This window comes from Pezoporus wallicus, unplaced genomic scaffold, assembly GCF_028554395.1.
Source record: "Pezoporus wallicus isolate ANWC-B61680 ecotype Strahan unplaced genomic scaffold, APGP_CSIRO_Pwel_v1 contig_7162, whole genome shotgun sequence".
NCBI lineage: Eukaryota > Metazoa > Chordata > Aves > Psittaciformes > Psittacidae > Pezoporus > Pezoporus wallicus.
The window spans coordinates 732,069-759,170 of NW_026641997.1; the positions used below are offsets into that span (position 1 = coordinate 732,069).

A 27,102-nucleotide genomic window follows, 5' to 3' on the forward strand; every position below is an offset into this window, starting at 1 on the left:
GGGCGCGCAGGGGTGGCGGCGGCGGCTCTTCCTCGGGCATCGCCGGGACCGGGACTACCAGCGGAGTCGGCGCCGTTTCGGAAAGGTGCGAGGAGACTGTGGCTGCTTCAGTCCGGCCACTGCTATGGCCTGGGGCTGCCGCTGAGTTTGCGAATCCGATCGGGGGTGGCCGCGGAGGGGAGGAAGGCACGGAAAACCCGCCGGGAGCTGCCGTCCCCGGCGATGAGCGGCTGAGGTGGGCCCGAGCGGTGGCCGCTGGACCTCCGTGCCGCTGCACACCTCCTTCCCCATCCCGGGACGCGGAGTCAGACAGCGAGGCTGAGCCACCGCTCTCTCACCCCGTTCCCGGCGCCGGTGCCCGCGAGGGGTCGGCGATGGCGGAGCGGCTGCCACCTGGTCCCCCGGTGATTTTTTGCCAGGACTCTCCGAAGCGCGTCCTGGTTTCCGTTATCAAAACGACCCCGATCAAACCATCCTCACCGGCAGCCGGCGAGGAGCCGGCGCCCGCCCCGCCCGTCCCCAACAGCCCCGGCTTCAGCGACTTTATGGTCTACCCCTGGCGCTGGGGAGAGAATGCCCACAACGTGACCCTCAGCCCTGGCGCCGCCGCCGCGCCCCCGGCTCTCCCACCGCCCCTTGGGGGAGCGGGCAGGGCGGTCACCGGGGACGGCGAGCGAGCCGGGAGCCCGGGCGACGGAGGCGGCAGGCACCGGCACCTGAAGGTGAGTGAGTGTGGGCCCGGGGCGCAGCGGGCGGCGGCGGCGGAGTTAAAGGGTGACTGCGCGCCCTTCCCCCGCCTCCTCCCGGAGATTTAAAGTGAAGTCATATCCGGCAGCGGCGCGTGCGTCCCAGTGCCGCGAGGGGGGGGGGGGGGGATAAGGAAGAGGGAGGTGCTGGGAGCCGGTGAGTGGGTGCCTGACACTCCCCTGGGGTTATGCACTAGGGAAGAGAGAGGAAATAAAAAGCCCTCGCCCACACACAGAAGTTGTTTTCTGTTTTGTTACTTTCCCCCCATTTTGTGAGTGCACATAAGAGTGCTGGTGGTGCCTGACGACCCCCCTGGCACTTGCCGGTCGTACCTCCGTAAAGAGCCCGTCAGGAAAGCGCTTGTCTCGCTGTGGAGTGGTTACCGGTAAACCGCTAACGCCGTCACCGCCCCTCGGTCACACAGAGGCGACGCAAAAGTCACTTCAGGGAAAGTTGGGTATTTCTGGTTACACCTCAGCGGTGGGATCGTGCGGGATGCCAGCTCCTCGCTGTGTTAATGCAGGATGGGCTAAGGCGAGGCCGTCCGAGAGCAGACACCGTCCGCGACCTGATTAGCGAAGGAGAGCACTCTTCCAGCAGAATACGCTGCAATATCTGCAACAGGGTTTTCCCACGAGAGAAATCTCTGCAGGCCCACAAACGAACGCACACCGGTGAGTAGAGAGGTGTGAGCCGCGTAGGAAGCAGCAGGAAAGGAGTTAAAAAAGAGAAAAACCACCAAAAAACCACAGAAAATCCCCAACAAACTCAACCTGTTAATATTTTATTGAAACAGTTAAATGAATCATACTTTTTTTCTATGCTTAGTTAGTGCAATCGATGTCTTTGTAACAGTATTTGTCATGGGAAAGCGTAGAATAGGCTAGGCAAATTGTGTAAATATTTCATGTGCCGCTGTCATAAACTTACTTTGTAAGAGGAAGGGCTTTTCTTAAGTGCAGTCCTCTATATGTAGCACTTTATATTCTCACTGCCTCTTCTCTGTGACTTGTTTCCTTCTTGCTGGTGTATTTTTCGCAGAGATACGAAAGTTTAGCTGTCAGAGGAGATAGTAACTTAAAAGGGGGCTGGTAACTATTGTGGGACAGTGTAACACCCTAGAAGTGTAGCTTAAATGTTGAGGAAAGAGTTCAAATGCTCAAAAATAGTTGTGTCTCCCTAGAATTCACTTTCTGCAGTGGAGGTGCTAGTGCAAATTCAATGAATGAGCTTTTTGCAGGAGGCAACTCACAGTTAAGTTAAAATGTAGCATCGACCTACTCAATACCCACCTGAGCTTGAACTACACCGGAGATGCTGTTTTTTTTTTAATCCAAGTAAATATATATTTTTATCCTCTTCATATACTTTCATATATCTCATATATTTTATCATCTTCCACCAGTACTCTGTTTGCAATAACGTGTGAACTAATGCAGCCCACAATACAGACACAACCATCATCACTCCTCCCCAAAATGAGAAACAAACAAAAACCAGCAAACAACACCCAAAACAAGACTTCAGAAAACCCTTAGCTCACATGGTCTCTTTCTGACTCAAGTCACTAAAACTAAGCTAGATACTGATATTGAACAGCAGTTTCCCTGTGCTTTTTGGTCAAAAGATGGTTTTATTTCACTTTGTTGCATTAGGTGTTGTCTGAACTACTTAACTGAGCAGAGCATACCCTGGTGTTATTCCTCAGACTTAGTAAGTCAGCATCACACTCGTTTGGTCACCCTTCCTGAGAGGTGATGGCACAGCATGCCCTGGCATAGTTGCTCACAGTCGGATCCTCTTGAGGGAGGAGATGCCTGCTACATCTGTTCTTCTTGTTGCAGTTTGCATGGGGAATTCTTCTTTCATGACTGCCCTAAGAAAACTTTCTTGGCTTAAGTCTGGAATAAGTTTCTCTGTGCAAGAGGCTTTAATCAGAAAATAAGACAAGCAAAATATATGTATACCTTCTTCCTCTTCCCCTGTCCCCCTCTCCCCCCGGAAATAGCTGTATTATCCAGTAGCATTGAGCATGTACTTCAAAGTAAAGATTTCTGTGCAGTAAAAGTGTGCCTCTGCTGTTTGGTATACCAGGGCTTTCTAAGTAGGTACAGGTGTCTGTGTGGGTGAAATGGGAGCTTGCTTGTCTAAATCTTGAATCAGGCACCACCACTACATACTATGAATCCTCTTTTTATATTCAGCTTTCATAACTCTGTCCTTTTGTTATTTTTAAGGTGAAAGGCCTTATTTGTGTGACTACCCAGACTGTGGGAAAGCCTTTGTTCAGAGTGGACAGCTCAAAACCCACCAGCGTCTCCACACAGGGGAGAAACCTTTCGTCTGCTCAGAGAATGGTGAGCCATTGGGAAAGATTAGCAACTTTCAGGCTAGGGTCAGTCCAGTACTGGAAACATGCTGCACAAAATGTGGCAAAGATCCAGAAAAGCTTTGGATTTTAATTTTGGAGGAGCTTTAGGGGAAGAAAGGATCCACACAAAAATCTGCATAATCATGCAGATACGTAGCCAAAGGATTGCATATCTTATTATGTAATTAGGTTATCAGTAATTCTGTCACTTGATACTAATGTATAAAATGCTGTGTCAAGTTTTGACCTCACAGCTAGTGTTTTCAACCAAGCCTAGGGTTTATGAGTGAGGAAAGCTGGATTCAGCAGCACCTTCATCCCACAGATAATACCCTTACTTGTTGTTTGTCTGCTTTCTGTAACATATTCTTCATTATCACTTTGTGGGGGTTTTTAAGGATGTTTAAGCAGATTCACACATGCAAACCGTCACTGCCCCAAGCATCCGTATGCCCGACTGAAGAGGGAAGAGCTTACAGACAGGCTGAGTAAGAAGGAGACGGCTGACAATAAAGCTGTAGCTGAGTGGCTAGCAAAGTAAGTTCCCTCCCTCACTGTGTCATCTTTCTCTAAGTACTTACAAGGGTGGTCTGGGAAAGTATTTTATTCTTGGGGTAAAAAAAAAAACAACAAACTAAAAGCAGCTGTTCCTGCAGTACAAATCAGTCTGGCCTTGCATTTCCTTAAAGAAGCAAACTACAAGTTTAGGCAAAGTTCCTCATAAGACTTACTTGGATCTTTTTTTTTTTGGTTGGTTTGGTTGGTTTTGGGTTGTTTGTTTGTTTTGTTTTTTTGTTTTTTTGTTTTTTGTTGTTGCGACAGGGTTTTATGTCGGGGGGGGTGTTTTGATTTGTTTTTCTTTTTTTTCTCTTTTAAAATACTTTTCTTTGTTTGATCGACACCTGCTAATACCTTATTTTTAGTGCTAGGGTCTTGCTGAATTTTCATTTGTATGAGGGGTAACAATTTTCTGTGCCTAGGGAGAAATGTCTGCTGGGAACACCATGTAGAGAAGAAATCAGTCACATATGTTCACTTGGGCACTTCACAATTAAAATAGTAAATAAAGGAGGTTTCTGACAGCTGAAATATAAGGACTGAAAGATAAAGCCAAATGCAGCGCTTAGTCAGATGCAAACTAGTACTCATGTGGGAGGTTTTTGCCAGCTTTGACTGTTTGTGCAAGTCAGTTGCATGTATTTTAAAAATGTTTACCAACTTTAATTCTGTAGATACTGGGAGACCAGAGAACAGCGGGCTCCTGCTTTGAAAAGTAAAACAATACAGAAAACGGATCAGGAGCAGCAGGACCCCATGGAATATCTTCAGTCTGATGAAGAGGATGATGAAGAAGAGAAAAACAGCGCTCATTCAGCTGCTTGCCGCCGCCTCCAGGAACAGCGTGAACGCATGCATGGCGCACTGGCTCTGATTGAGCTTGCAAACCTAGCTGTGGCACCGCTGTGACAGTAGATCGGAACAGTCTGCCTATACAAAATGTACTTACTGGTGGTATTTAACCAGTTAGATCCTGAGTATAAATAAGCTAAGCACCTTATTTGCTTATCATAGGCTGCTATTCTGTAGAATTTATGAAGAATGTTGTTGCCCCATTACATGGGGTGAGAGAATTGCACTTTTTTTAAGGTAAAAGATAGTTGTAAAGTTTCTAAGTATTTTGTAAATATAGGAATGCATAATGCAGGGTTGACAAATGTATGTGTTGTGGGAAGCTAGATTTTGCAAGGTTAACTCATTTATTTGAAGCAGTTTTCACAGGAAGCACTTTCTAAACAAAGTGTTTGTGATTAGCAGAATGGTACACGTGGCCAAAGAAGCCTGACAAAAAAGAAAAGTATTTATCTGACTATTTAAGCAAGTTTATATTAAGTGGTAGGTCTGAAGATGTTAAGCAGCAATGAAACCGTATTTTTCTGGTGTGAGTACATCTTTACCTAGTATTACTGAGGCCGAAGGCAAAAAGCTTGGTTATCTCAGCTTTCAGAAGGGAAGAAACTACTTCATGCAGGAAACTGTAAGATCATTAAGGATCGTCACTGTGACTGCTCAAGGTGTGAGGCTTGACTTTGCTGTTTTACCTTTTCTGATTTGATTTCAGCAGAATCTCTTGGTAGCACTTGTTAATCCTAACGTGATGTTAGGAACTTTTGCACATTGTTGGGTTTATCTGAAAATGATTAGGCTTGCAAAGTCTACACAAAGGTAAAGAATTGGCAACATTTTTTTTTTCAGCTATTTTTGGACCCTGTAGTGATTTGGCACTTGAATTTGCTAAAGGGGGTATTTACATGGTGGTATGGATTTGTAGTAAACTATTTTAGGAGTCCTATTAGCAAACACTAAGTTCTAAAGTATTGCTTTTATGTGATTATTAGCAAATAGCCTCTGTACTTTCCTTGCATAAAGCCACCTTATTGCTTTACTTCAGGATAACATGCCAGTTTTGTGTTCACTAACTGTAGCACAGCTATCAATTAAACACTGCAGAAAACTATTCACTATACAACTAGGAAATAGACTTCCGAAGATAGTTACAAATGTGATAACAGTGTGATTGCATATATTTCCCAAATAAATGAAGTTGCAGAATGCTGCCTAGTACTCAGATGCTGATAAGAAATGTTCAGTAGGATATCTTGTCACTTCCTGAATGTTGTATGCTTTCGAAGAGGATTGTCTCATGGTGATCATTTTCTGTATTTTGCTTTGAAGGCAACCAGAGATTCCTAATATGCTAACAAAACTTTTTTTAGTGACAGTCATTTAAAATCTGTTTTCAGATCAGACTCTTTGTTTTGTGGTTTTGTGTGGTTTTTCTGGTTCTATTCTTGTTTCTTTAAGCTCCTGCTTAAGGGGCTATTTTTGTATATCCCTATAAAGGGTTATAAAAAAATAAGTTGCATTTACTGACCTGCTTGCTTTAATTCCTTCCTCTTGTTGAAGGTCAGGAAATTCAGATGAGAAGGGAAGTCACTTTCCCTCTTGCTTATACAAGAGGAAGAAACAATTTTACCAATCATTTGATATAGACTGACCAGATGCATACAGCTGTTCCAGAAACGTGAGATTTTACACCAGGAACTGCAACTGTTGGATCACGTTCTCTAATAACCTGTTGTGGTTGAAGATCTCATTAACCCAGTTTGTTTTGGTTTTAAGTCATGTATTGATGCACTTAAGTAAAGAGTAATTGAAAATTAAAAATGAAATTAAATCATTGAATGTAAATAATTTTGCACCACTGATACGGTTTAACTTTTGCTTTCAGTTCCTAAACTTAGCAGATGTCAGGCTCATTTGTTTCTGTTTAAAGTCTTTCAGGCTTAAAGGTGTGAAACATTGTAGTCATTCTAGGCTTCTCAGCCTATGTATTAAACTGGTAGTTTGCGTGTGTAGGTTTGGAGCCTCTCAAATTACGTGCTTTTGAATGCTTAGTTGGCTGCATGCAAATAGTCTGATCCCAAAATGAGACCTGAACCTAAATCTGTTGCACTTCTGAGTCATAATTCAGAATTGATCTCATGTAGAATTTCACAGGGCACAAGACTCTGTAATTACCAGCCAGTTGCAGACTGGAGTCGTAACTTCATAGCATTGATTCTTAATATTTTTTCTTTAGTATTACTATTTTTTTCCCAGTCAGCTGTAATGCTTTGGGCAACTCGCAGAGTATTTCTTAAGATCTGACAAGTGCACTGAATTGTACTTGGCTGTAAGGAAAATTCAGAAGCAGTTTTGTGTTGTGACAAGTTTTGGGTAAAATATCAGGTAAAAAAAAAACCAAATGTGGAAAACCGCTTTTTGTTTTATTAAGGAGTGATTACATGCAAGGAATCTTGAATTGTTCAGTGCTTTGAAAGATTTAAGTTGTAGTTTGGCATGACTTAACAGCAGGTGAGTGGATGTGCTGTCATTTAAATAGGAGCTTTGAATAAAAGCTTGGTTTGATTTTCACGTTTAGAATGTGCTGTTTGGGAATTGCTACATACTCGGGCGCTTCCTCGTTCCTGTAAGCCTGCCAGCCTGGCTTGTCACAGAGGATGGAGGTGTTCATTTCATTGAAATTTGACACAAGGTAACTGCCCAAAACACATTTTTTGGTGATGAAAGGTTTTTTTACTATTATTTATTTGTTTGTTTTTCGACAAACCCGTGAGGGGGGGAAGCGGTGTGGGGCCGAGCTTGGTTACAGTCCTGGGTGCTTTGAGCTTCCTCCTTGCCTGAGGGCGAGTGCCCAGAGGCGCCGAGCTCCTTTCCATCAGGGTGGTAAACACTAGGCAAGCTGGTGCCGGACGATGACCCCAGGTGCGGCTGAACCTGGGGACCTGCCCCCCTGGTGCAGCGGCGTCCGGCGGCAGCACTTCGCGCTCGGTTTTATACCCCTCGTACCCTCCCTCTCGGCAGAGCCCCGGCGGGCTGCGCTCTCGGGGCTGGGCCGGAGAGAAGAGAGAGGGGTGGGGCGGCGGCGGGACTCCCACCAGGGCTCCCCACAGTGCTCCGCCCCGCCAGGGAGCGCCCTGCAGCCGCTGCCGGTTCCCGCTGCTCAGGGCCGGGCCGGGCCGGGCCGGGCCGCGCCGCGCCGGGCCCGAGAGGGGGGGCGGTGGTCCGAGTGGCCGCAGTAGTGCAGTGCGCGGTGAAGCCTTGCCCGCAGCTGCTCCTCGCAGCAATGAGCGCCGGGCAGGCCGTGGGGGAGGCGGCGGGCTGTGCCGCTCCGTCGGCACTTCCAAGGGTGCTCTCAGCCCTTTTCTACGGGACGTGCTCGTTCTTCATCGTGCTGGTGAACAAGACCCTGCTCAGCTCCTACAGGTGAGGGCCGGCGGTGCGGGCCGGACCACAGGCAGCGGCAGGGCTGGCGGCGGGGCCTGTTCCGGCTCGGCCGTCCCGTGGACTGGCAGCGGGAGCGCTCACTGTTTGGCGAGGGCGAGCTCCCGAACCGGAGTGGAGCCGGGCCGCCCCGTACCTCCCGTCGGGCAGCTTTCCCATTGCCGCTCACATCACATAGGGGTGTCAGGCCGGGGCAGTCACCTGGCCCACCGGCACAGGAGCTGTCATGGTAAGTGCTGAGAGCCGGGTCGATGGCTTCAGTTTCAGGCCCCGTTTTGTCCAGTATGTACCACTTTGGCAACACCGCCCGACGGCATAGTCACTGTCAGGCTTACTTTTGAAGCAGGCTAGTCTTTTCCTCGAAGGCCTTTCCTTATTCCCAGCTTCGAGGCTACCGTTTCACGGGTTGTACCACCTTAGGTCCTTGAGGGAAACAGCGCTTCCCCTAACTGTGCCTGCCAGTCTGGTTACCTTTCATTTCTGAGGTAACAAAAAGCAAACCCTTGAAAATCTCATCATAAAACCACCAAAGCTACATCTTTGGCTTGATGGAGCATCCCATATGGAGTCGTTATCCTGTAGCTGTGATCTTTTCATCATTACTATTCTTTGCTTTAAAAGTTTGCTCTGGTTTTGCTGTGTTTCAGCTCATTCTGAACTAGGGAAAAAAAAAAACAAACAAACCACCCAAAATGTGAGAAATGTTTAAAAGCAAAAAAAAAGTTAAAAAGCAAAACTGCATTTATTTTTTAACATTCAGTGTTATTTGAACACAGAACAGGTGTATAGAACATCTCCCAGAAATGATGCAAGGCAAGTTGAGATTTTGTTTTATAGTGGTTTTCATCATACAATCTGCAGTAAGTCCCTGACATAGGTCTAGCACATCCGTGAAAGGTAATGAAGGACAGCAGGCCCATCAGTAAGCCAAAGTTTTGTATACATACCTTACAGCTGGGATTGTTTAGGGCTCTTCAAATAAAAAATTCCTGGAGAAATCTGCATTGTACAGAAGTCTCCATATTTATGTGGTGTAACTGTATGTACAAGCCAGTTTAGGAGTCACAAGACTATAAATGGAAGTCCTGTTTCTTCTGCTTATTTTATTTATTTATTTTTTTTTTTCTCCTTCCCCCTAATACCTCTGTTTCCTATAATCAATTTTGCTACTGGCTGCTCCTGAGTCTTTTTTCAGTGTTCCGACTCCAGTGTCATTGTAGCCCTTCTGCTGTGTTTCAGAGCATTTCTTCCTTTTGCTAATACTATGTTCCTGTCCCACTGGTGCTCATTTGAGATTTACATTTCTCAGCACACCAGGCAGTAGTGTCACAGTTCCCGGTGCCTTCTGTGATAAATACCCACAATCTTAAGGAGCCTAGATAGTGAAAAATCACAACACTTGCTGTGAAAGTGGATCCTCCTCAGGCGTTTTTTAGTGCAGATGTGCACAGAGAATGAAATGGGTTTTATTTAGACTTCCTGGATACAGGTTTCTGTGCAAACATTCCTGATGGTGCAGTCCAGCAAGACGCTGAATGACTCCAGGGAGGCAGCAGAAGCTGTCATGGTCAGGTAGCTCCTTGATACTCAAGATTTTTGGGCAGAGAGGCTCCAGCTAGTGCTGGTTATGACAAAAAACCAGACGTCATTCATAAATAACTTCTTTACTTGTGTTTCAGTATGCATACAGAGAGTTAACGGTTAGTGCCACACATTGATTGGTTTTAACTTTATGTCGATTTAGGGGGTAAAATGGAAGCACTCAGGCTTTTCAGGAATCCAGCTAAAGTTTCTGCTTTCTTAATATGTAAGTATCCATGCTTTCCAATAAAGATAACTGAGGGGCTATGGCAAGAATTTAGCTGGTTTAGCAGACAATAAGTGTTTCTACATTTACCTAGGTACCTGTATTTTCACAAAACCGCACTCTTAGTATGTTTGGGCTGTGGACATAAGCTTTGAAGTTAGGGCGAGTGGAAGAGACTTAAGTTACTATACCATTTCAGGGTACAATGTATATGTGAGGTCACTCAAAAAATAATGCCTTGTTAGAGTTCTCCAAATGTGTTGTTACCATCACTTACAAATATCGCCAAAATAATTAGTAATTTAGAATTGATCAACTGTGCATATGCTATGTTATGTGGATGCAGCTTGTGTTTTGCTGCAGCAGAAATAAAATGTTAGGCCTCCAATAAGGGTAGCAGTTCCTGAACTCTTCTGAAGGACAGGCGAGAATCCACATGTCCAGTTGTTGGCTTTGGTGCTAAATTTAATTTTTTTTTTCTCAGAATTAAATATCTGTTTATGTTTTTCAGCTTCCCGTCACCAGTGTTTCTTGGCATTGGACAGGTATGTTCACAAGTAAAGCATACTAAATGTACTTATTATTTTGTAAATTAAACTAATGTTAGTATGGGGGGAATGAGCATAAGGGGTGGGAATCTCAGTTATACTGCACTGCTTGTCTTCTGAATTAGATGGATTAGATGTAAGGAAGAGTGATTTGTTTTAGTGAGATCAAGGAAGTTTCAAGTCAAAACTACTGTCTGGGAAGCTTTTTTCTTTTCTTTTCTCTTTTCTCTTTTTTCTCTTTTTTCTCTTTTCTCTTTTTTCTCTTTTTTTTCTCTTTTCTCTTTTCTCTTTTCTCTTTTCTCTTCATTCTTTTTGTTGTTAGTAGGCATCATAGTAAAACCAAGTTCAAATGTATGACTGCAGAGGTATGGCTGGGAAAGATGGAGCTTTGAAGCAGGTGTGATTTAGGCAAATACATTTAAAACAGAGGATTTACTTTCTGCTAAGGTTGCAAGCCAAGGGTTAGTGAGAAAGAGGTGAAAACAAGGTACTGCAAGTCTGACATCTCTGCTGCTTGGTGCTGAAGTAAAATTAAAATATCTTGTAAAGTCTTGACAGGGTGAGGCAGAGTTTCACACATCTGCTCAAGGAACTGCCCAGATGATGTTTCAGTGGAAGCCAAAGAATATAAAATGTGGCAATAATTCATGTTAAGGGCAATGATATGGCTTTGTTTCATTGCAAAACTTAAGACTTAGTAGCATTTCCATTTTTTTGTTGTCTGATCCTTCCAAGACTTCCCTGAACATTTTGTAAAGTGCATATAATACGGTATAATGCTTTAGTCTGCAGAGTGTGACTCCACCCCATCCTCTAGATGGTCTATTATTGTATTTTTTAATAAGAAAAATGTTAATTTTTTTTTCATCCCTGGGGCAAGCATCAAGTTATGATGTGTGATTGCTCTGATATTCTCCTTCATCGTGTCCATCTCTTTATTGTTTCTTCCTCATGTTGTCAACAGACTGATCAATGTGCAACCCCTGCCTCACATTAGCAAAAAAACTGTAGGAGTGTTTCCTCAGACTAATCAGCACTCTGTGAAAATAGCATCACTACTCTGGGATCCTGTCCTGTTTAATTTCTCAGCTCCTTGTCAGCATGCATTGTTTTACAGAGGGCCGCTAGTTTTCTCAAGCTAGTAAAGCATATGTCTATATTATACTTTAAAATAAATAACTGGCCAAATTCATAGGAATAAAGCTATTCCAATTTATTAATTGCATTCTGTATTATTCTTTAACAGAAATGCATAATACCTAGCATTTGTCAAATGCATGTAAAGATTTTGTTTTTGAAGCAGTTCTTTCATTTGTACATGACAGTTTTGCTTTTACATGACTTTTTGTTTTTTCTCTTTGTTTAGATGGCAGCCACTATACTTATCTTGTATGTGTCAAAAATAAATAAGATTGTTCACTTCCCTGATTTTGACAAAAGTATACCTCTAAAGGTAAGGGTTGCATAGGTTCTGATATTAATAATAAAATCTTACCTCTTATACTGGCATTCTGTCTTATGGAGACAAGATATAAAAGAACAACAGAAAAAAATTCCATTGTTTGTCAAGTGTGATCATTTATATCTTTGTTTCATTTAATATTAGGTTTGACCATGTTAATTTCACTGCAATATTCACGCCTTTTGTTTGCAGAGAAATCTGGTGGCATTTTGGCACATAGTACATGGGAAAAGGTGCTGTACCTTCATATAGCTGATGAAATCTTTCAGATTCCTGAAGTATTTTTCTGGATATATACAGTTCCCTCTAGGATCAATGGGAGATCTGTGTTTCAGAAAAAATTTTGATCACAGTATGAAGAGAGAAGGCTGCTTGGAAATTTGAATGGGACATGTGATAAAACAATAGAAAAAGAATATGTGGTAGACCAAAAACCTGAACAGCAGTTGACTCCAAATGTAAGATTTATGTTCCACAGGAGTGACTAAAATAATGCTCACTGAAAATATTGTAGTCAGGGCATAGCTCCTACCTAAGGTGTACATGGTCTGAAGAGGCAGGACAGAGAAAATATGAGAGGATCTTTTATTATCTCGGACTGGAAGCTAGGATCTGAAATTACTACAGCAATGATCCTTGTAGGCTTTTGTATCTATGTGCAATATTGCTGGAGCTTTACTTTGATGCGTAAGCCTGTGCATTTATATTTTTTGTTGCAGTTTATTGGTCAGTGTTTGCTCAGAGGTACAGACAGAGTTAGCTCCCAGCTCTGCTGCAGGGCTCAGATATCATAGCTTTTCAGGCCAGCATCTTCACTGCAGAATCTTGTACTATCAGTATGAGGTTTACTATGAATGTCTTGCAGCCTTTTGTGAATGCTGTTTATTCGTAATGCAAATTATTGGCCAATTATAAAATGGACAATCCTTGTTTATTCCAAAATAGGAAAGAAGAAGGTTTCCAAGTGGGTAGTTTTGAATTCTGCATATGAACAATGTCGAGAAGCATCTTCCCTCCACCTCCCGCTGTTGCACTATACTATGCCCTTTCTTTGCTGTTGGCTTTATTTTAGCATTAGTATAAATTCACTGAAAAAAATACAGCAACCATTTTCTTTGTTTTAATAATATCTATCCTTTGCAATACTTCTCTGGACATGCTGGGAGCAGTCAGCACTGCAGCACCTAGGACATATATTGCCTGTAGTGCTGGATTAGACTAGTCACAGTTAATCAGATGGTTTACTCATTGTTGATTTCTTTACTTTTTAAAGCCTCCTCTGACTGACTCTTCATCCTTTTGACAACTTTTGCTTTCATTGACACTAAGATTATTGCTTTTCACTCCAGGACTGGTTTATGAGCTAAGTTCTTTCAGTTGGAGTTTTTAAATTAGCAAGGTGCTTTTTTTTAGTGATGAAGCTTTGGAGTTCTTGACCCTTTCTAAATAAATGTTTCACTGTTCTCTGATGCTGTAATTTTATCTTTACAACAGATGGATTTCAGAGGAGAACAAATGTAATGTCAGCTCTGCTTTCATCCTATGAATGAAATAGAATTTTTTTTCTAAAAAATCTGTAGAAAAGGTAGTACATTATAATTTTTTTTCAAATTTATGTTGACAGGCTGAGTATTTATTGTTGCTTATATTCCTGTTTATAATCCTGTTTACTTTTGCTTTCACTTAAAAGTTAACTTTATTTAGCTGTAGTTAACTTTTACTGCAATTTTCTCTCTGCTTTGCTGTCAAAGAAATGCAGAATTGTTAACATAGATAAAGTGCAGCCTACTCCTCTGTATGCTTTTCCAGCACACAATGGTATGAGAGGGTGTAGCCTCCAATCACAGTTTGCTGATCAGTCTCCTGGAGCATGTATTGGCACAACAGCAGCTATTACGTGGTAGGATAGAGGACTCCTCTTTCTCCTGCTTCAGCTCCCCTTGACTAATAGTGAGTGGGATTAGATGTACACACCACCTTTGTCCCCACTGGTTGGTTTTAATCTTCTGCATCTTTTCTGTGGTGGGAGAATTAAGAGCTTTGAGCTGCAGTTGAGTATTGTGTAGGGATACCTCCCTTGCACGTTTTCTTAAGGCTTTGAATATCACTTACTGTTTCTCTGTATTGTGTTAAGGCCTATATGTTTCTGTGCAAGTCAGTCTCATTATGATAGAAGCTGGAGAAAGTAAAGTTTATTTTACCCTAAATACTTTCTTTTTTGCATTCTGTTATCTTACGTAGCATAATTTGTTGGGTGGATCTGAAATGGTGTGTCTGCCAGGCATATTAATGTGGAGTACATAGAGAAGCACAGCATGCTTACTTAGTATGAAGTTTATTTAGTCTTTTATTTCACCTGTTCTCCTTCTTATTTAGCTACTGTTATTAATACTACTTTATGCCTAACATTCAGATGTTATGATGGGTATTAATCAGAGGATTGTAAGTAGTTCAAATAAAACCGTTTAACATTTAAGAGGAGTCTCTGTCTCATTAGAGGTAGATTGCAACTCTCCTAATGAAACCAGTGGAGCTGTGGTTGTGAGTGGTCACATGAACAAGAGCTGCAGATCAGTTTGCAGCGCAGTTGATTCTCTTTTTTCCTTAGAAAAAAACCTCTTCTTGCTAAAAGTACATCTCATATTAATACAGTTATCAAATTCTAACAAAGCTTCTTACCAGTGCTTAAAACATAATAATCTGAGTTGTGCTTTTAATTTTATCACAGTTGTTTCCTCTGCCTCTGATTTATGTTGGAAACCACATAAGTGGATTATCAAGTACCAGCAAACTCAGGTACAGTAAATGGAAGATATAAGTAAACTGTTTGGATTTTACCCTTTTCTTTTGCAAGGGGTAAAAATCCTGTAAAAGTTGGATTCATGGGTTCTTCTTTCCCATTTTCTCACTGTATTTGTAAAAGAAAAAAGTTTAGTAAGTTATTTTAAACATAAGTGTAACATATCCTCCTGTGGGTGACATATTTTAGAATTACTTTCATAACTGATTTTTATAACAGAAAAGTAAGAATGGCTGCAGTGTTTCTACCATTATCATTTTATTAAATTATGTGACATTTGTTTACATTTTAGAATTTTTCACCTCGTTTGGGTTGTCTCTAAGGTGTAGATGATCCTGTGCGTAACTTCAAAATGTCTGTTGGAAAGTGATTATACTTCATGTTAGGATTTGTGTCACTTATTAATGCAGTTGCTAAAAGTTATCTTGAACAGGGCATTAATTGGTCCATATGGCCATGCTGTCAGATTTCCAAAGTGTCAGATGCAAGTGTTTTCTCAAATTTTGAAAAATTTCCCGTGACTTTTTGTAGAACAAGAGTATGTTGTTCAAAAGTAGCTGTCTATTGGTGCTCGCAGCTGATCCCACCTTTCCTACATGCTGTGATTTTTTTCTTGTGGATTTATTTTACTTTTTTTAAAGCACAGTTTGTTTACTAAGCATGTTTTCTTTGTATTTTACTTCTGTTACATGTTTTCAAAGGCAGGTTTATTGTGTGTCCTTTACGTTTACAACAGAAATAATTTTTACTTACTCTGCCCAGGAATTATTTTGTAGGGGCTGTGCTAGGTAGAAAATAGCTTCTATGTTCCATTTCACTGATGCAGAGGGACCTTTTAGGAGGTAGCCAGTTGCATTGTTTTACAAACTGGCAAATCCTGTTATTTGTCAATAGTTTAGTTATGTAATCTGACTCTAGTGTCAGACTGACATTTTCTCATATAAACTAAGTGGCTGGAAATTTGTTTTGGTTGCTTATTGCTAAACTAATGGTTTTATCCTCTGGTTAGTAAACTTGAATAAGAATTAGAACATAAACATGCCATTAATCTGATGCAATGCTTGAATTTTTATGTGTTTTTTTTTGACAGTTTGCCGATGTTTACTGTGCTCAGGAAGTTTACCATTCCACTTACTTTACTGCTGGAAATCATCATACTTGGGTGATCTTTTTTTTTTTTTTTTTTTTTAATATGTAAGATACCGTTATTTTAGATCATATAAAATGGATTACTAGTGGCATCTCATCAGATTATTGATTTTTACTGACATATAGAGAAAAGCAAAGAAAGTGGATTTATGTAGCTTTTTTGAAGACATAGATATGTGCATTTTAATGAATATGGGGGAAAAAGTAGCTGTCATTTACACAGCTCATTCTTTTGACTGCTACGCAGGAATCAGGTAAGCAGAGCAGAACTCGGACATTATTTTTAATGAGAAATTAAGACGTATATGGTATTGCAGCTTGGGATCACTAGTTTCAGTTATACTGACTTGGAAGAACAGGAATATAAATACGTCAGCTGAAGCTGAACCCAGGCAACACGAGAATGACGATCAGGGAAAAGCTTTTCAAAAGCCCCAGGTAGACTGTCATCTCCTTTTGACTGAAGCAGCAGTTGATCAATGTGATGCATATTTAGGGATGTTCTGGGATTCTTTTCTAGTTGTAAGTTCTTACAGGAAAAGCAGAACATGCTGTCTTCTCTTGTTGGCCTAAGGGCTCACATGAGGAACTGAGAAAAATGTGAGTCAGTGAGGTTGTCATCAGCTCCCAGCTGGACTACAGCAATGTGGTATATGAGTGCAAGTAACATCCTAGCGTAAAGGAAGCCTAAGAGCAGAGCACTATATTCTACAGGCTGCCGCAGTGTATTTCTTCAGAGCTGAAAATGAAAGGACTCCAAAGAGTCCATGCTGGATTACCTCAGAATTTGAAAAGCAGTCAAGATTTGGGTTGTTACTGTCAAGAGCCACTATGATCAAAGCCTAAGATATCTAGAGACAGCATATAGCTTTGTTGTTGGGACAGTGGTCCACATTTAGGCTCGTTTGACACAGGATTTCTGCAAGAGCATTGTACATTTTGTTTTGATGGATCTTTTCTCTCAGGCCAGCTCAGAGCTGGGGCTAGCAAAGGCAAATGTCTGTAAGGCACACTGCAATATTAAGACATTTCTAAATAAAGTAGTAGAGATAAAAGAAGCAGAATAGTTATTTGTTACGCTTTTTCTACTCTGCAGTAGTGCTGCTGTATACATAGTGAAGAATGTCATAAGCTTCTGTGCTTTCCCCTTCAAGTATAAAGTTTCAGTTTGATTTCAAAACAAGTATCTACTTGAAAAATAGCCCAGACAGTGTGCTATACAGCACCTTCCCCAAGAAAGGTGAGATGAAAAACTGCATGAGAGATGTGTCGTGATTTTCCATTATTGGATTCTGGAAAGACACTGTAGTATGTCCATTATGAACACAAATACACAGTAAATTACAGTTTGTTCCAGGGTTGTTACTTTAAACCTTTAGTCTTTACTTTTGAAATTATCTAGCAGCAGAATGCTCACAATGTTTTTTCAATCTCTGTTCTCAGGGCCAAAGTCTGACAGCATGGCTCATGGTCAATCACATTGCTTCTGTAAGGTTATCATGACTGTGCCCTTGTGTGAAATGTTCTCTGATTACTAATTGCTTTGGAACGTTTCAGGCAGCCAGCCATTTAATCTCCTTTTCAAATAATGAAACTGTGAACTGTCTTAATTTTTGTCTACAGGAAACGATATCCACTGAGCATTGTAGTCAGCGTATTTGCCATAATTCTTGGAGCTTTCATAGCAGCTGGGTAAGGTTTCCATTTGTTATATGAAGTCCTGTTATGAAAGGAGAGAAAACAGGAGGATTTTTTTCTGTGACAAGTAAACCTAAATTAAGATCAATTACTCTGGATTAAGCTGGTTTCAAAAATCTCTCTACTGACATCATTTGGAAGTGCAGGAATACAAAGGGAAAAGTTTAATTCCAGCTGGAAGTATTTTTGTCTTCTTTTTTCCCCTCTAGGTTTTACTTTTTACAGGATCACAAATAAAGCAAGTTAAAACTGTGTGAGGAATGCTGCTTTTATTTCCTAGTATCAATGTTCTTTTGCTCTGGATAGAAAGCCTGTTTTGGTTTTTTTTTTTCATTGTTGTTGTCAAATATTGTTTTGAGTTAAGCAATGTCTTTTTTTTATTATTTTAGATAAAGTTTACAAAGCACTGGTATGCCAGTCTCCTTTGTTTTCTTTCTGTGAATATTCCTTTACTGAGCTGGAAATGTAGTGTTATTTTTTTGTTTCTGGGCTTTGCTGTGTACAAATGTTCTAATTTCCATGTGATGTGACTCGGGTGGGACCCATGTCTTATTAAATGAATATCCCTACATCCATGAGGCGACTAGTCAAAACAGAAAGGGTGACAATACATCTGGGCTGCCTGTAAAACACAAGTAGTTTTTCCCTAGTTATTTCTTGTGTTGAAAGAAATAGGTAAGTATGCTCAGTAATAATTGGAGAAGTTGTCAGGATTGAAGTAGATGGAATTTTTCATAGAATGAAACTGTACATTTCCTAACACTTCCACGCTGAGCACTGGGAACTCTCTGATGACTCATTTATGATGGTCTTGTGACTGAAGAAATATAAAGTACTTTGACTTACAAAGAGGGCTTGAAGCACAACCTGTGACTTGCTGCAGCTGTCATGATTTGCATTTCCTCATTTATGATAGTTTTTTTTTAAATAAACATATAATTGCAATGCATTGTATACTCTTTTCTTATTTACAATATAATATTTCTTTCCCAGGTCTGATCTGTCTTTTAATCTGGAGGGTTACACCTTTGTATTGCTGAATGATATCTTTACGGCAGCAAATGGAGTTTACACAAAGCAGAAAATTGATCCAAAGGTAACTGTGGTGATTAGGTTGAGTTTAATATTATGACAGTATCATTACAGTGGGTTGCCTATGATATGACTATGAACATACAGTTAAGAACTAATAATTAGTTTTGATTGCTTTCATATTTCAGTTGATGGGTGCATGCTTAATAAACTTGATTTACTTGATTAGTAAACTTGATCTGTACTTCTAAGGAAGATGACTTTTTGAATAGAAACACACATTTAGTGAGGTTTATGTAATAATCTTCTGGGTAGGAGCAGTGACCTGTCCAGTTTAAGTCAATAACCGCAAAAACTGCTATCTTTTTTAGCTATTTAATAGCAAGTCTACCAAACCCAAATATTAGAAAGAAAGAATTAGGTGATACCTCGATACATTATACTTTACGTAAACATTGAGCAGGCTGCTCTTCAAATGCAATGCCATTAAAATGTACCAAGACGTAGCAAACAGCAGTCCTGGAGATGTGAGATAAAGGTTTTGTCACTGACTTTTGTGGTTCAGTCTGTGAAAATATGTATCTCAGGAGTCACATATAGTCCAGAGTCCGCATGTTTCTTCGTGAGCAGCACTTAACAGCCCTATAGCTTTCTGCAGAATACAGGGGTTTCTTTGTAAAGCAAGAGAGAAGCTGGAGAGATTTACTAAGTAGCATCACTGAATCTGGAGGAAGGAAAGGCTGCTTTTTCATTCCCCTATCTTCTGCCTTTTGTCAGGCAAGTTAACCAACAGGATGTATGGCATGCCCCAAGTTACTTGAAGGTACATCAGTTACCAGTGATTGCAAATGCTCCATCTAGGAGTCAGACTTCGTTAATTTTTGTTATGCTTGCAATAGGGAGCCACCCAGCCCTAGGCTTTTGTGGTTGATTTGCAGTAGATGGTGTGGGTAATCCCTTGGCCATGCAGAGGCTTACATGGAGTCTAACACAAAGCAGTTCTGGACCAGTGCCTTGGGAACTTTCTAACTAGCTGGTGTTGTAGAAGCTGTCCAAAATATAACAGAGCAGTAATACTCTCCTGAGCATACAGGCAAAGTGACTGAAATGGAGACCCAGCTCAGTACTAAACACTGAATCCAAGGGTCACAAGCTTGTATTTGAAATTGAAATGTACTATGTTTTATCTGCTCATTAACAATAGACTACCAGAGTAATATTTAGTTTTGTTCCCAGTTGGCTTGTAATTGCAAACACCATGTTTCATTTTCCACAGGAGTTGGGGAAATATGGTGTCCTTTTCTATAATGCTTGTTTCATGGTGATTCCAACAGTTATTATTAGCTTTTCTACTGGAGACTTTCAGCAGGTAAGGAGCAATACTGCATACCTCAGACTGCTAACGGTAGTTTGTTTAAGGTGATTTTTTGGTGGTTTTTTTTTTTTTTGTTTTCAAAAGGAGGTGGAGGTTGGTAGCAATTTTTGTTTGTTTTTAAAGAGGTAATCCTACCTCCATATTAGCGACTAGTATTTGAAATATGTGACTTCGGCTTGCCCTACATAGGTAAGAACTTTTAATTATTCACTCTAAGGAGAAGCTGCATTTGTGATAACTCTTGCCATGTGTGATTTGCCACATGCTACAAAATAAGATTGCAAATACCCAAACCAGACAATTTCCAGTCTGTCATTCTGATACAGAGAACACATTCCTGTTTAGTCTCAGTCTAGTTTAGTAATCTATATGTAGCATTCTTATGGAATGACAGTGTGACTCTCCATAGCTAATAACACAGTATAACACCTTAGGCAGAATGTCCTGGCACATAAAGTATCGGACCAAGAGGTTTGTGGTTTTTTGTCTCCCTTGCAGACTTACTGAATTGACTTATTCTTACCAGTAAAATGAGTATTACTCATATTACTTTTTTGGAAATGTTTGAGATTCGCCAATAAAAAATGTTACAGAGCTTGAGGGTCTCATAAATCATTGCAGTGTCCTGTGTTGTGCCCTGAATTCACATGATTTTGTCGTTGTGTTCTTAGAAGTCTGTTTTATGTGGAAAAATTGTCATTCCATGAAAATGATGGATTTAGATCTGCTCTGAATATGAAGTCTCTTCTTATGATGTCAGTCCAGCATGACCTTTTGCCAGTTTAGGAGAATGCAGCTGATGCCTTTCTTGGCAGATGTATTGGGGTCCAAGTTTGACTGTAAGGTTTCCACTGCTTTCCCAGCAGTCATGCTGGAGGCATTTTAGGAGAACTGGACAAAGAAATTTACCTTGCTGCTAGGTTTATTCCATGGGAAAAATAAGGAGTTGTTGATTTGGCACAAACAATTTAATCTTCAGTTACCTGAAAAGAATAAATAAATGTCAGATAAATGCATATTGCCTATTGCACATACACATTGGCTTGCTCACTTAATATTAAAAGTGCCATTAAATGATAAGGATAACTAGTGTCTATGTGATGCAAAGAGATTAAATCTCTGAAAAAATGGAGAAAATGGAAAAATACTGGTGAAAAATCAACAAATCATTGCATATAACATCTGTATTCAGCAGATTTTCAGGCCATAGAAGTTGGCTTGCTTTTACTCTAGCAGAGCCTTTTACCTTGATCTATAACAGACAATGCACAGCATGTATCTTTTGCCAGTCAAAATATCAATACCATGTCTATGTGACAGGGAGATTGCTTCTGCTCCTCTAGCTAGTTCTGGAATAGTAGTTACTATGTCTTTAGAGACTGCAGTCTGTGGGTGTCCCAGTATTCACTTTTCCTCCTGGCTGACTAGGAATACAGGAAATAATGGGTTCAAACTTAAACAGAGGAAGTTCAGGTTAGATATAAGGAAGTGAGGGTGGTGAGGCACTAGAACTGGTTGCCCAAAGAAGTGGTGAATGCTCCATCCCTGGCAGTGTTCAAGGCCAGACTGGACAGAGCCTTGGATGACATAGTCTAGTGTCCTTTCTAACCCTAACTATTCTGTGATTCTAAGAATCTATGAAACAGATTTCAAGGAGGTTATTTATTTATTTGTTTTTGCTCCCTGCAGAATATCTGTTTTATCTATAAATATCCCTATCTATTATACAATATTAATTGTTGTTAACTATCAATAAATATAAAACCAGAAATTCTCTGTATTGTATTTTTATTTATTGCTTGCAGTGTGCAGTTTTATGTGTGCACTGCTATACATGATACAGGAGTGTGTCTAGGCATCATGTGTGCCATCATCCTGTTTCTGAATTCAAATTCCTTAAACTGTTTTCAGTAGTATATGAATGTTTTGTAATTATAATATGAATCAAATGCATTTTGTGATTTTGCACATTTTCATATTAACTACATTTTATATCTATTTTCAGTTTTGATTATATAGTACATAATTCTCTCTCTTTTTTTTTTTTCTTTTTTTTTTTTTTTTAATAGGCAACACATTTCCAGCACTGGACAAATTTTTTGTTTGTCTTTCAATTTATTCTTTCCTGCTTTTTGGGGTAAGAACACAATCAAGTAAGGTGTTTTAGTGACAGTGTTTCAAATTGCAGATCTCAAATGTAAGACTCACCAGTAAGTTATGTTAAAATTTAAAGAAAATTTATTCCGCCCCCCGGGCTTCTGACTTGTCTTTTAGTTATTTCTAAAAATGTAAATAACAGTATCACTACTCTCTGTGGTGTTGACATCCCAGTACAGTGATCAAAATCACAACATTCAGCTTTTTATTTTCTGTACTCAGGATCTCTGTTGGCTGTCTCTTCCGATTTTCTTCTTTGCAGTTAATAGAATGTAAGCCTTTTAGTGTATAGGAACTGTTGCAGTGTGTTCTTTAAAGTACCTAGAAAAGCAAAAGTAATGAAACTATGCTTTGTTCTGTTGGAACTGCTGAGTCAGAGGAAGAATAGAAAAAGAATTAGTTTCTCTTCTGCTCCTTCATGTATCACCAACCAGTGGGTCAAACTAACTTCAAATACTGACATATAAGAAGCACAAAGAATAGGGATGGCTCTGCTAGAGCTAAAGCAGCTTAAATTTAATGTGTATTTATAGTACATCATTATCTTAAAATACAGATCCACAGAATTTTTTTTTTTTTAGGGTTTGGAACAGGTGGGATTGAAGATCCCAGCAAAATACCAATCCGAAAATTTCAAAAGTGTTGCTAAACTTCTGAGGTCTCTGGGAGGAATTTATAAAACTTTCTGTTTTACCTAATTTAGGTTTCTCTTGATGTATTCTACTGTCCTATGCAGTCATTACAATTCTGCGCTCACGACGACAGTAGTTGGTGCCATCAAGGTGAGTTATGAGGCAGAAGAGAAAGCCAGGAATGCTCAAATAAACAGGGAAGAGCATTGACTCAGTAGTGATCCTGGTTATGCTTTGAGCTGGAAACTCAAAATGAGGGCTAACTCTAAGACATTGCTTGCGCCAAACATGGTCCCATCACAAAGTGACTTCGTTCTCTTCCACTGAAGCTCAAGTATATCTAGAAAGCCATGTATCAATGTATTTTTAGTTTTCCTACAAGAGAAACTTGGACCACTTCTATTGAAAGTTGTAAATCTAACCACATTTCATTAGGTACGGTCACCTGCTTCTGTTCTGTATCAGGTTACTCTCAAGGTCAAGGTGGCCTGATGCAACTCCAGTGCAAACTGATACAGACTAACCCACGTTCACTTTGGGCTGAACTGATTTTGTTGCAGCTAATACATAGGGCATTCACATAGAATAATGGCTAAGCTGTGGTAAGGAGTGTATTGCTTTATGGTTAACTGCTTCACCCTCTGTGTGAGAACTTGTATTCTAGCTGAATGGAGGATTTAATTTTGGTTTCCGGTCAATTTGATCAACATCAAAACATGCACGTCTTAAAAACTGAACTTGGTGTCCTTGCAGTCTGTTTTCTCTAATCCAGTTTAATTTTAAACAAGTGCAGCTTCCTTTGTGTTGATGAGGCCAGCATGTCAGAGCAGGGAAAGTCACTGACTATCCAAGCACCTTTTTTTGGCCGGTTTAAGGAGAAGAATGGAGCTGGAAGAGTTTTAGCAAAAGACAAAACTCGTGCAGTTGTGGGTCAAACAGTTATCAGAATCCTAGGAATTAGGCGCAAGAATAACAGTCCTCAAGGTGCTCCCTGTATTCCTTGACTAAGGAATACAATTCCACCAGCATAGCGAAATCCACAAGAGGAAAATGGTACTTCTTCTACAGCTTGGTGTTGGTTTTGGTGTTGTGTTTTTTTTTTTTTTGTTTAGTTTTTTGATTGCTTGCTACGTGTTTGTTTTTTGAAGCTGGCAGGATTAATCAATCTAGTACTTTTCATTCTGTGGCACTGGAAGTGTGCTTTTAAATTTTATATGTGCATTGAACCATTAAGATGGATCAACACTATTTCTGTTTTCTGAGCAACAATAGCCTTTGAGGCATTTTAAACAGTTTTAAAGGTGAGAAGCACTTTATGATGCTGTAGTCCCCAGCAGGAACTCGTAGAAATTATGTCATTGTCCAGACTAGCTGGACAGTGTGAAACCAGCACAGTGTTGGTAAAATGATCACACAGTTCTATAGCTTTCCTTCTGTCTATGGGGGACAATTTTCCCAAGACTAGATGGGGGAGAGCTGAGAGGCAGAATCTTCTAACTGTGCCTGCCTTGAACTTGAGCCAAGTGCTTTCAACGCAAATTTAGTTGGCAAAGTAAGGAGGTAACAATTTCAAAGCAATAATAAAAAGCTTTGAAACATATTTTTTATGCTTGAGAACCCAAAACCTACTTTTAAGAAATGGGATTTGAAAGGAGCTTTCCAAAGATAAAAAGTACATTTTCAGAAGGTGGCCATGCTCCGTTTTGCTTAGTATCAAATAGCTGATTTTCTGTTTTCTTTCTTGGTTTTTGGTTTGTTTTTGTTTTTATGCCCAGAGAGTCACTCTTGGTGTATTATGTGCATTTAGTAAACATACTGCTTTTATTATTTTATTTCACTGTGACAATACCCATAAGACTGTTACCCCATGAATATAATTTAAATGCTGATTTTAAAGTGGCCAGCAACAGAATATAGCTATTTCCTTAGAAATTAATTGTTACCATTTATATTCTTGGAGATGAAAACTGACTTGAATAAATGCAACGTCTTTGTTTCCTTTCAGAATATATCCATTGCTTACATTGGAATGTTGATTGGTGGTGATTACATATTCTCCATGTTAAACTTCATAGGGCTAAATATTTGGTGAGTGGAACTTGGAATAACCTTTATTTGTTATAAAGTGGAAAATTTGTTAGTGAGATACATTTTTATATTTTGTTTCATTTGGCCCACTTAGGTGAAGCAGTTTTGAAACTACCAACCTGAAGAAGCACTGCCTCAGGATATAAAGTTCATTACAATTAGTTGTCTTTTCATGTCTGTTTTCAGGTGTTGAATCTTACTGTGGTAGGAACTTAACTATGGAAATATGCCTGCAGTTTTACTATATGAGATTAAATTCACTGTTTTTTTATGAGCAACAGTTCTGAGCTGTGAGGCTTCCAAGTAAAAGCCAAGTGGTGTGAGAAGTGAGAGCACCCACTCAATGAGCTGGGCCCATTGAATATGAGTTATAACTTGTGAGTTGTTACTTTCTGTAACAACTGTGTTTGGATGAACCATTACATCTGTTTGTTTGAATCTGTTTGAGAAACAAATAACTGATCTTTGTCAGCTCAGGGCTGGCTTCTCAGATGGCTTACGTGGTCTGAGGCACTCCTAATTTATGCTAGTTCATATTCTTTAATTTCTGGAAGGAAGGGTATATATTTATAGAATGGCATATACAACACCAAGTATCTCTGACACCTTTGTTCTCTTTTCTTTAGTATGGCAGGAGGACTGAGATACTCATTTTTAACTTTAAGAGGAAACGGCAAGCCTACGCAACCTGGGGATGAAGAGAATGCACTTTCTGAATCAAATAGTTAGCCAAAATGCCCACCTTGAAAGAGACTGAAGATACCAGTTTGTTTACCATTGCTGAGAACTTAATAAGTCTATGCTGGAACATATTTAGAACAAGGAAAAAAATCTACCTCAGTTGGCAGAGATGTGCACACAATTCATTGGTTCAGAAATACCTTGCACACCATGTGTTGTACATGTGGACAAGTTTAATTTTAGCTTTTTTTTTACATCACAAGCTAATTTATAAGAAGGAATGCCATGAGAAAATCTGAAGTTGTAAATTTTTTCATTTACTGTACTTCGATACTATTTGTACTTGGAAAGATCTGTGAGATCTGTCTCAGTGTCTGTCATTACTCTCTGAGGCAAAGCTCCCTGTAAAGATCATGAGGCTTGATTCACCATTGCTTTACAACATAAACAATTTTGATACCGGTGAAGAGGTGAAAGATGCCAGTGATTCAGAATGATTTCATGTATGCATTTGCTCTTGTGTAAGTGATGTAGAACGTATGGGGTAAAGAGGAGATGTGCTCTTAGGTTGTTTCCTGTGTGTCAGCTAAAGAATTCAGGATACTGCCTGGTGTGTTCAGTATACATTGTGTAGACATTCTTTCTCAGTCCTTTTGTCGTGGTTTAAACCCAGTCAGGTAACTTGTTCACTCACTCCCAGTGAGTGGTGCCAAGCTGACAACAATCAAGGTCCGTGTTCGTCTCCCCCCCCCTCCCTGCACCGGGGCTCTCCCCTTCCCCGCTCCCGGAGGAACGGGGAGGAGGATCGAGAGAGTGCAACTCCTACGGGTTGAGACAAGAACAGTCCAGCAACAAATCACCACTGCTACTATCAGCTAAAACAATGATAAGGGAAAATAACAAGGGAAGAGAATACGATACCACCGGCCAAGAAAACGAGTTCCACCCGGAAGCTCCTGTCCTTCCGGGTAACTCCCAGTTACCCCCCACCCCGGGCATGACGTGCTGTGGTATGGAATACCTCCCCGGCCAGCCCGGGTCAGGCGCCCCGTCTCTGCTTCCTCACAGCCTCCCCTCCTCCCTGGCAGAGCATGAGCCTCACAAAGTCCTTGGTCAGGGTAAACATCACTTAGCAACAACCGAAAACATCGGCTTCACCAACGCTGTTCTCAAAACTAGAAGTCAAAACACAGCACTGCACCAGCTAACACAAAGGAAAAAACATGACTGCTACTGCTGAACCCAGGACACCTTTCTTCATCCTCAATAACATCATGATGTTCTCTGAATTGGCACTGTTGTTACAAGTGAACCCTCATAACTTTGCAGGATCAAGGAGAGTAGGAAATTGAGCAAGGATTTTTTAATGTTTAAAAATATTTTTGTGTGTTTGAGCCAGTATCAACCAGGTGATTAGGAGAGATAACAAAGGTAAATATTTTTGTTTAGTGCTGGCCCACGGGTTAAAAAAAAAAGGCCCAGAATGTGGTAGTCATCTGGGACAATAATGGCACTGCTCTGTATCTTTATTTCCTTCTCTGAAAATACAATTGATAATGCTTACCGGTGTCTCTGAGGATATAGCGTTAATCTTTGAAAGCAAAATAGAAATATTGCAGCTTTGGAAGACAGCAGAGTAATTAATCTTGTTGAAGTTCTCAATTCCCTGCAAGCATGAGCCAAGATTTTTTTAAAATAATCAAATCAAAA

General features: G+C 40.3%; 2 protein-coding genes across 4 annotated transcripts; both read left to right on the top strand.

Annotated features, from left to right (window-relative positions):
* On the top strand, positions 1 to 7,093 carry ZNF367 (zinc finger protein 367). Of its 2 annotated transcripts, none has more exons than XM_057426457.1 (5): positions 1 to 722; positions 1,226 to 1,421; positions 2,985 to 3,104; positions 3,517 to 3,655; positions 4,351 to 7,093. In XM_057426457.1, the coding sequence occupies exons 1-5, from the start codon at positions 375 to 377 to the stop codon at positions 4,583 to 4,585; spliced, it is 1,038 nt and encodes a 345-aa protein (XP_057282440.1). In that variant the 5' UTR covers positions 1 to 374; the 3' UTR covers positions 4,586 to 7,093. The 2 variants fall into 2 exon arrangements, with proteins under 2 accessions (XP_057282440.1, XP_057282441.1); XM_057426458.1 differs by having other exon boundaries at positions 1,271 to 1,421.
* Positions 7,094 to 7,805: 712 nt separating this feature from the next.
* On the top strand, positions 7,806 to 25,946 carry SLC35D2 (solute carrier family 35 member D2). 2 transcript variants are annotated; one of them, XM_057426459.1, is made up of 12 exons: positions 7,806 to 7,945; positions 10,282 to 10,315; positions 11,685 to 11,771; positions 14,509 to 14,576; positions 15,671 to 15,742; positions 17,353 to 17,421; positions 18,421 to 18,523; positions 19,736 to 19,828; positions 21,904 to 21,971; positions 22,695 to 22,773; positions 24,629 to 24,711; positions 25,338 to 25,946. In XM_057426459.1, exons 1-12 carry the CDS (start codon positions 7,806 to 7,808, stop codon positions 25,438 to 25,440), a joined length of 999 nt encoding a protein of 332 aa, XP_057282442.1. In that variant the 3' UTR covers positions 25,441 to 25,946. The 2 variants fall into 2 exon arrangements, with proteins under 2 accessions (XP_057282442.1, XP_057282443.1); XM_057426460.1 differs by lacking the exon at positions 7,806 to 7,945 and adding an exon at positions 8,062 to 8,192.
* Positions 25,947 to 27,102: the final 1,156 nt, after the last annotated feature.

Excerpts from the sequence above, each read along its gene's own strand:
- ZNF367 (XM_057426457.1), top strand. The coding sequence starts at position 375 with ATGGCGGAGCGGCTGCCACCTGGTCCCCCGGTGATTTTTTGCCAGGAC. Across the intron at positions 3,105-3,516 it reads TTTCGTCTGCTCAGAGAATG|GATGTTTAAGCAGATTCACA; the intron begins GTGAGCCATTGG and ends GGGGTTTTTAAG. Across the intron at positions 3,656-4,350 it reads GTAGCTGAGTGGCTAGCAAA|ATACTGGGAGACCAGAGAAC; the intron begins GTAAGTTCCCTC and ends TTAATTCTGTAG.
- SLC35D2 (XM_057426459.1), top strand. The coding sequence starts at position 7,806 with ATGAGCGCCGGGCAGGCCGTGGGGGAGGCGGCGGGCTGTGCCGCTCCG. Across the intron at positions 7,946-10,281 it reads ACCCTGCTCAGCTCCTACAG|CTTCCCGTCACCAGTGTTTC; the intron begins GTGAGGGCCGGC and ends TATGTTTTTCAG. Across the intron at positions 17,422-18,420 it reads GGAGCTTTCATAGCAGCTGG|GTCTGATCTGTCTTTTAATC; the intron begins GTAAGGTTTCCA and ends TTTCTTTCCCAG.